The sequence below is a fragment of the Theropithecus gelada genome, chromosome 14, assembly GCF_003255815.1.
Source record: "Theropithecus gelada isolate Dixy chromosome 14, Tgel_1.0, whole genome shotgun sequence".
Taxonomy (NCBI): Eukaryota; Metazoa; Chordata; class Mammalia; order Primates; family Cercopithecidae; genus Theropithecus; species Theropithecus gelada.
The window spans coordinates 10,989,470-10,998,779 of NC_037682.1; the positions used below are offsets into that span (position 1 = coordinate 10,989,470).

Here is a 9,310-nt window from a genome sequence, read left to right on the forward strand (position 1 = left end):
TTTCTTTTTTTTTTTTTTTTTTTTTTTTTTGAGACTGAGTCTGGCTCTGTCGCCCAGGCTGGAGTGCGGTGGCCGGATCTCAGCTCACTGCAAGCTCCGCCTCCCGGGTTCACGCCATTCTCCTGCCTCAGCCTCCCGAGTAGCTGGGACCACAGGCGCCTGCCACTTCGCCCGGCTAGTTTTTGTATTTTTTAGTAGAGACGGGGTTTCACCGTGTTAGCCAGGATGGTCTCGATCTCCTGACCTCGTGATCCGCCCGTCTCGGCCTCCCAAAGTGCTGGGATTACAGGCTTGAGCCACCGCGCCCGGCCTACTACGTTTCCCATAGATTTCTTTAAGGCAGAGTCCCAAATTTACCATTTTCTCGTTAATGTCTTCCTTCCGTTCCTACTAACCCGTGGAACAAAAATAGCAGATAGGATATATTGACCTCATATTTGGCTTAAACATGTCCTTCCAGTATTTGTAAAACTTCTAAGACATTATAGAATAGATAAATCTGGCTGGGTGTGGTGGCTCACACCTGTAGTCCCAGCACTTTGGGAGGCCAAGGCCGCAGGATTGCTTGAGGCCTGGAGTTCAAGACCAGCCTGGGCAACAGAGCAAGACCTCGTCTATACAAAAAATAAAAATAAAAAATAAGCCAGGTGTAGTGGCATGTGCTTGTAGTCCCGGCTACTTAGGAGGCTGAGGTGAAAGGATCACTTGAACCCAGGAATTCTAGGCTACAGTGAGCTATAATCATGCCACTGCACTCTAGCCTTAGTGATGGAGCAAGGCCCAACCTCTTAAAAAAAAAAGAAAGAAAAAAAAGTAAATCCTTCAGTACATATCTTTACCCCCTTTTTAGAAGCTGGTATTATGCAAAGATGTATTGCAGTTGTTCTCTTGAAAATGTGTTTATGCATGTTAAAATATGTTCTGCTCTTTTCTTAAATAGACACTGATGTTTTTGGTTAGAGATTGGAGTTTCCCTTATGAATACAGCTACGGACTCCAAGGAGGGATGGCATTTTTGGATAAGCGTTTACAGGTAAGTGGGACTATAATCTTCTGAGGAATTATCTCAAAGTAGTGATAGCTTTCTCATTTGCCTTTGGCTATTGTGTTTAAAGCAATTATTGGAAATGATATTGAGTACATTAACTATATATGAATCTTAATGCAAGCTAATATTATTTATTCCTGATAAGATTAAAGAACCTGTATATACAATGCACAGGAACTGTAGAAGAAAACTCTGGGCCAGTGCCCAAGCTTTGATTATAATTTCCATTTTACATTTTAAACCAAGTTCTATATGTGTCTTTAGAAGTCACACTCAGAATCTTAGTTATGTTATTCTTATTCAAAATTTTTACTTATTTTGGGATAAACAGGCCTAACCTGTTCCCCCAAACCAAAACACAGGAATCCTTTGTCTGTCACTACTAATTGGTTAGATCCTCCTTCATCCGCACAAACCATCCCTTGTGTAATACTCTTTTTAAAGAAACTCTTCTGCACCTGATTTGTTAGCTATAGGAGTCAAGCCATGGGTAATCAGATTTGTGTGTTTATTGCTTCTTAGGGTTCTGAGTTTTCTCATTTGGCCACCATGATCCATCAGAGTGGAGGAGTCTTCTTACCTTTGTCCTTATACTAGTTGTCCCTAGTAAAGAAAACCAGAGGACTTTTGGTTGGTAAAGTGTTGGTCTTCATTGGCAGGTGAAGGAACATCAACATGAAGAAATTCAGAATGTTCGAAATCACATTCACTCATGTTTCTCCGATGTCACCTGCTTTCTCTTACCACATCCAGGACTCCAGGTGGCCACAAGCCCTGACTTTGATGGGAAATTAAAAGGTGTGTTCCAAGTGTTACTTTAAACATGTGATTTGATCTTTGAAATTAAAAATAATGAATCACTTACAAATCAAGTGAATGCTTAAGAAAAATGGTGTGCTGTCTTACAGTAGTATTTAAAGTCTAGTTCAGATTTTGCTCCTGACTTAATGCACCCATCAGAATTAGTTTGCCTTGACTTCTCCACCTGTAATGGTAGTGTTCATATCCATTAGTAGTCTTTCTAAGAGACTCGTTATGGTTGTTGGTTTACAAGAGATACAAATACTAAATAAAGGAAGACTAAACATTAGTCAGCTAATATTAAGTAAAATTACCTTCCCAAGGGAAGGCAGCATGATGCATAGCAGAGCTATTATTTTCATCTTATTTGTGATTATAGCAAAACCTGATGCTGGGTCATGTGCTAATGTCAGGAAGTGCTAACTAAGTGCTAGGTGAGAGGAATTGTAGTTGGGACTCTTGGGCTCCATTATCTTATTTTTGTTCCTTTTTCATTAAGGCCTTGAGTCATTAAATGGCTGGCCCTTGATTTACACATGTGTTAAACTGAGCACTCATTAATAAGCTTATCCGAGTCTCTCAGATTGCTGGTAATGTTTGCAACACTATTGCTAGGTACTTTGATACTTATGCTCCCAGTAATTCCATGAAGTTGATGTAATTTCCTTTATCTTATATGTGAGGAAAATGGCAAAAATAGTTAAGGAAAAGGAGGAAGGTTAAGTAACTTGCTCAAATTGCTCTGCTAGTAAGTGGTGAGGTGCAGATCTGCATCCAAGTTCTTGTTGCTCCAAACCCATACTGGGCTAAAATAGGGGTTCTTCTGTTATATGGAGGAAATCATTTAGAGGATATGTACTGTTTAGTTACTACTAAAAGGTTTTGAAGTGAATGGTTTTCATAGCCTTATATTAAATATAAAGTGCATCATTTTTAACCTATTTGATTTAGTTGATCCAAGAAAATGAATGTTCAACGCAAGATTTTCATTCCAGCTGATCTTAATATTGCAAAGAAACTGAGTTAAAGAGACTTAACCTTTACCTTTTATTTGTCACTTCTCTGATATTTTTACATGGTTGGCAGCTTTCCTGAGGAGGAGACTTCCCTGGCCTGTTTCATGGCAATTGAAAAATCTAAGATTATTGCTTTGGGAGAGAAATCTGCTTGGCAAGCACTGGACCTAGAATCTTTTACCTGAAAAGCAGTTTCAAGGGAGTTTTCAGAGCTGAGTAGGGAGAGAAAGTTGAGTGTGTGTATGTGTGTCTCTAGGTAATATATTGTTTAGGATTATAATGCTCCATTATTAGTTGTACTTTTACCAACCTGAACTCGGATTTGTTCATCACTGATGGGGAATGTGTCCAGTGGAATTCGTAAATGGAGGTGTTAGGAGAGGATGAATTAGAGTGACTCCTAGTGATTATCCTGTATAAGCACACACAAATGGCATTCTTCCATAGTTTCAATTTTAATACTCCAATGCATTGCTTTAAAGTTTGTTTTCATTTTTATCATGCTATTCAGGGAGTAGGCAGAGTTTCTTAAAAGTTCAGTAGCCCTGGCTTTTTTAGCATCACTATGCCTGGCTAATTTTTTTATTTTTTGTAGAGACAGGATCTCCCTATGTTGCCCAGGCTGGTCTCGAACTCCTGACCTCAAGTGATCCTCCCACCTCCCACTTCAACTTCTTAAAGTGTTGGGATTACTGGCATGAGCCACCACGCCCAGCCAGTACTTTTTTAAATGGAAAGATTTGAAAAATAAAAATTTGCTTTTTTGCCTAACTTTAAAATGTTAAAAATATGTTAAAAGCCTGCCCTCTGTGTTTATTTCAGGAACTACAATTTTTATGAGGATTGTTCATGAAGAATTCTTACTAGCTCTGCAAAGGTTTATGTACATCTTAGATTTGGAATTTTAGGGAACCTCTTAACCAGGATATTGAAAGGTTTTGAGTGAAGAGTAAATTGGATGCTAAATTGCAAGTAGCAGGTGATTTGCATTTGGCAAGTGCTAGCTTGAGAACCACACACGTTTTATTGTAGGAGACCTGTTAGTAGAACTAATGTAGTTTTCAGAATTAAAAAAAAAGATAGACATTATATTTTCTCAGGTATATACTTGTGCAGTTCCATGGTTGAGATTCTGCAGTCCTGTTCCATGTAACTTGGAAAAGACAACATTAGCCTGAGGTTGTTAGGGCTAATCCATAAAAAGAACTTAAAATGTAATTTTTGTGGAACATTTAAATTTCATAAGAACTACATTCTGAAACTATTTCTGCAAATGTTCCCCCAGATACTTTAGGAATTATTCCAGTGGTTTTATTTTAGTTTTAAAGATCAACCACTTATTTAGAGGTAGATGCCTGCCAAACATGATCTTAGTTTTGGTATAACTGATACTGAGCTGCTGTTTCTTGCAGTAATTAGCTAGCATAGCTGCTGAGTTTTTGTTGTTGTTTTTGTTTGTTTGTTTGTTTGTTTTTTGAGACAGAGTCTTGTCTGCACTCTGTTGCCCAGGCTGGAGTGCAGTGGTGCAATCTCAGCTCACTGCCACCTCTGCCTCCCGGGCTCAAGCGATTCTTGTGCCACATTCTCCCGAGTAACTGGGATTGCAGGAGTGCACTGCCACACCTGGATAATTTTTGTATTTTTAGTAGAAACGGGATTTCACCATGTTGGCCAGGCTGGTCTTGAACTCCTGGCCTCAAGCAATCTGCCCCCCTTGGCCTCTCAACGTGCTGGGATTACAGGTGCGAGCCACCATGCTAGGCCTAGAATAGCTGCTCTTTGAGAATACTTTTCATCAGATGCAAGATGACTGTGTTGTCAGCATAAAGAAAATTGTCATCTTCCTATTTACTGTCACAGGGAGACCTAATACAGTAACTACTGAGTTGTTTAGTTAGAAATTACACAGGAGGGTTTATAGGGCACAGTCTTCTTTGACACCATTGAAGATTGAGATTGTTTCTGTTATGAGACAGTTCTTGTCTATTCTGATTTTAAAACTGTTATTTTGGTGTAGGCTTCATAGAAACATGAGTAGCATATAGGGTCTGTACAGCTTGTTAAAGTGGCAAGTGTAGCATCTGGATCCTGCTACTACTACTTGTGTGAGGTATTTTTGAAACACTCAGTCTTTCAGTGTGATGGAAATTGAAACCATACAAAAAGGTTTTTTGAATATATAATACATTCACATGTTTAAAATGTTACAAAGGATTACAAAGTACTCAGTGAAAAGTCTCTCTTCCATTTTTGTAGGCTTTCAGAGTTTCTTTAGTATATGAAAGCAAATGTGAATGTGTACAGAAATGGCCTATTATGTATACTTTTATACTTTTTCCCTACAAGGTTGTAAAGTACTTTTCCCATGCTTTTCTTAAAATTTTAGTTTTATTTTTCATGTTATAGTCTGTTGGTGGAGTATTGAAGAGTTCTTATTTGATGTGGGCTCCTACCTGCTTTTTTTTTCAGTGTATAGCTGGGAACCCAAGAAGATGTTAGAAGATTATGTAAATCAGCTTTTCTGTATTTTAATTCTCCTGTGTCTTTGTAGTTGGACCAGCCAATAATTCTTACTTTGAGGAAAGAACTCTATTTAATGGTTCTCCTGATCCCTCTATGGAAACCTTGTAGAAACTGCAGAGAATCTGTCACCTTTCTTGTTAGTGGTCTTTTCATTTTGGGGTGGTTCCAAGGGTCTCTGAGGAGATAATAGAAAATAAATATAATGAGGGACAGGTACTTCTTGTTTTAACATTAAAAAAATTAACAAGAATAAATCAAATGGATGACCAGTGATTTCTAATTGATTTAAAAGAGTAGTGTGAGGGCGTGGCAAAGGTCTGAGACAACTTGAGAGGTTGAAAATTGACCTGTTGTAGACCTTGTTAATGAAATTCTTTTTTTTTTTTTTCTTTTTTTTTTTTTGAGATGGAGTTTCACTCTGTTGCCCAGGCTGGAGTGCAGTGGTGCGATCTTGGCTCACTGCAACCTCCGCCTCCCGGGTTCAAGCTGTTCTCTGCCTCAGCCTCCCAAGTAGCTGGGATTACAGGTGCCCGCCACCACCTCCGGCTAATTTTTGCATTTTTAGTAGAGATGGGGTTTCACCATCTTGGCCAGACTGGTCTTGAACTCCTGATCCACCTGCCTTGACCTCCCAGAGTGCTGGGATTACAGGCGTGAGTCACTGCGCACGGCCATCAAATTATTAAAAAGTGAAATTTCTTGAAAGGCTAGGGAGTAGACCAGATATCCCAGAGTGAAAACCAAGGTAAGGATATTCTGCATATATAGTATTCTATTTTGAACTAGAGAAGACTTTCTACTACAGTGGGGAAGGAGAAAAATGAAGGTACATTGGGACAGAGATCTATCAGCAACTTGGTCATAGCTAGAAAGTGTCAAAACATAGTCTCAGACCCCTTATTCTCTCCCACGTTTTTTTTTTTTCTTGAGGTGGAGTTTCACTCTTGTTGCCCAGGCCGGAGTGCAATGGTGCAATCTCGGCCCACTGCAACCTCCTCCTCCTGGGTTCAAGTGATTCTCCTGTCTCACCCTCCTGAGTAGCTAGGATTACAGGCACCCACCACCATGCCCGGTTAGTTTTTCTATTTTTAGTAGAGACGGGGGTTTCACTATGTTGGTCAGGCTGGTCTCCTGACCTTAGGCGATCCACCCGCCTCAGCCTTCCAAAGTGCTGGGATTATGGGCAGGAGCCACCAGGCCGGCTTCTCTCCCACTTTCAACAACCAATGTTAAAAGCAGTAGACTGGGAAGATTGCATTTTATGTTCACTTTGGTTGAATAAGGCTGTTTGGCTTATTTTTTCCTTCTTTGTGGTCCTGTGAACAGATATTGCTGGTGAATTCAAAGAGCAGTTACAGGTACTGATACCGTATGTATTAAACCCATCTAAGTTAATGGAAAAGGAGATCAATGGCTCAAAGGTCACCTGTCGGGGACTATTGGAGTATTTTAAGGTAAATATGGCTTTTAATTAAAATTTTTGATTTTTGGTAAAGCTGATCTAACTTGTAAATCAAGTTGAATTTAAATATTGTGAAACTTAAAATTTTTGGGGGGAGATGGTGAAAGGCATTTTCAGAGACCTTGGTGTCCTTCCGGGAGTGGGCCATTGGGTGGCAGTATTGGTCCAAGAACCAAATGGATGTTCTTTGCACTCTCTTAGAGGAGCAATTAGCTGTGACTAAAGGAAGATTGTTCCTCAAGGAAGATGGTGTGGACAGGAGGTGGTTAGGAAGTTGCTGTGAGTAGGAGGAGACGGCACCTAGATGTGACACGACTACCTCAAGGCGGATGGTCACTCTGCCCACAGGTAGTGGTGAGGTCAGCGTGCATGGGGAGCTGGATGGGAATCCTAGCCTCTGTAGGTTTGTGCTGCTTGAGAACATTTTTAGTTAACTAAAAATGCTAACATGCACTCAAAGGTGTGTGGTGTGTTTTTGCTAATTCCTGGTTGTTGATCTAAGTGTTTAGGAAAATGCAGTTGTATGGTCACTTTCTAAAAATTAATTATGAGTAAGATATAACTGAATAACATTTTATAGCAGTTTTTATGTTTATATTTTAAGGCATATATTAAAATTTATCAAGGAGAAGATCTGCCTCACCCCAAGTCCATGCTTCAGGTAAACAAGATTTGACATCCTAAATGCTACCCTTCAATTACCTGAGTTGACCTGTATACAATAAGCAGAGTTCTTCAGGAAGAGAATGTGCTTTTTCTCCTTTTTCATTATGCTGAGGTCTGTTAATTTTTTTTTAGCACATTTTGCAGTAGTGTGGCCTCCTAGTTCACTTTGCAGTAATGTGACCTTCTAGTTCACTTGTTTGTATTCATGGTTGTACAGTTGAAATGGCTTCTTCTCACTGGGCCTAGTCTTTTCACCAAACACACTTCGGGAAGCACAGTTTATTATTCTTGGGTGAAACATACCCAGCATGTTAGACAAGCAATTTCTTGTCATCTGTTGTTTATTTTTTTATTTTTATTTATTTATTTTTTTGAGACGGAGTCTCGCTCTGTCGCCCAGGCTGGAGTGCAGTGGCCAGATCTCAGCTCACTGCAAGCTCCGCCTCCCGGGTTTAGCCATTCTCCTGCCTCAGCCTCCTGAGTAGCTGGGACTACAGGCGCCCGCCACTTCGCCCGGCTAGTTTTTTTGTATTTTTTAGTAGAGACGGGGTTTCACCGTGTTAGCCAGGATGGTCTCGATCTGCTGACCTCGTGATTCGCCCGTCTCGGCCTCCCAAAGTGCTGGGATTACAGGCTTGAGCCACCGCGCCCGGCCTATTTTTTTAATATATATAATTTATAATTTTTTGAGACAGAGTATCACTCTTGACAAGGCTGGAGTGCAGTGGCATGATCTCGGCTCACCGCAACCTCCACCTCCTGGGTTCAAGTGATTCTCGTGCCTCAGCCTCCCAAGTAGCTGGGATTATAGGCATATACCACCATGCCTGGCTAATTTTTGTGTTTTTAATAGAGATCGGTTTAGCCATGTTGCCCAGGCTGGTCTCGAACTCCTGGACTCAAGCAATCCGACCGTCTTGGCCTCCCGAAGTGCTGGGATTATAGGGGTGAGCCACCGTGCCTGGCCATAATTTTTTTAGTTTAAAAAAAAAAAAAAAATAGTGATGTGGTCTTGCTGTGTTGCTCAGGCTGGTCTCAAACTTGGCTCAAGCGATGTGCCTGCCTCAGCCTCCCAAAGCGCTAAGATTATAGGTGTAAGCCACCGTGCCTGACCTACTGTTTACTTTAGTGGAACATGTCCTGACATACCTGTTTACTCTTCGCTAATCAGGTTTTTAATTTGCAACTAGAATGTCATTTGGTTAAAATATAATTTTTACTTTCATATGCTGAACATAAGGGGATTTATTGCCAAGTGTTGATTTATTTTGTAGCAGAAAATTTTCATAAAGGGAGCTAGAGCCTGGGATTGACATTGCAAATAATTTTTTCCTTTTTTTTTTTTGAGACGGAGTCTCGCTCTGTTGCCCAGGCTGGAGTGCAGTGGCGCGATCTTGGTTTACTGCAAGCTCCGCCTCCTGGGTTCATGCCATTCTCCTATCTCAGCCTCCCAAGTAGCTGGGACTACAGGCGCCTGCCACCATGCCTGGCTAATTTTTTTTTTATTTTTAGTAGAGACGGGGTTTCTTTTTTTTTTTTTTTTTAGACGGAGTCTCGCTCTGCCGCCCAGGCTGGAGTGCAGTGGCCGTATCTCTGCTCACTGCAAGCTCCGCCTCCCGGGTTCACGCCATTCTCCTGCCTCAGCCCTCCGAGTAGCTGGGACTACAGGCGCCCGCCACCGCGCCCGGCTAGTTTTTTGTATTTTTTAGTAGAGACGGGGTTTCACCATGTTAGCCAGGATGGTCTCGATCTCCTGACCTCGTGATCCGCCCGTCTCGGCCTCCCAAAGTGCTG

General features: G+C 41.0%; 1 protein-coding gene across 3 annotated transcripts in view; it reads left to right on the forward strand.

Moving 5' to 3' along the window:
- Positions 1 to 9,310, forward strand: part of ATL3 (atlastin GTPase 3) — a 47,307-nt gene that overhangs the window by 32,373 nt on the left and 5,624 nt on the right. For all 3 annotated transcript variants that reach the window (XM_025355506.1, XM_025355508.1, XM_025355507.1), the window contains 4 exons: positions 941 to 1,033; positions 1,708 to 1,846; positions 6,715 to 6,842; positions 7,455 to 7,511. In XM_025355506.1, the coding sequence (XP_025211291.1) occupies positions 941 to 1,033; positions 1,708 to 1,846; positions 6,715 to 6,842; positions 7,455 to 7,511 (417 nt within the window). The remainder of the gene's footprint in view (positions 1 to 940; positions 1,034 to 1,707; positions 1,847 to 6,714; positions 6,843 to 7,454; positions 7,512 to 9,310) is intronic.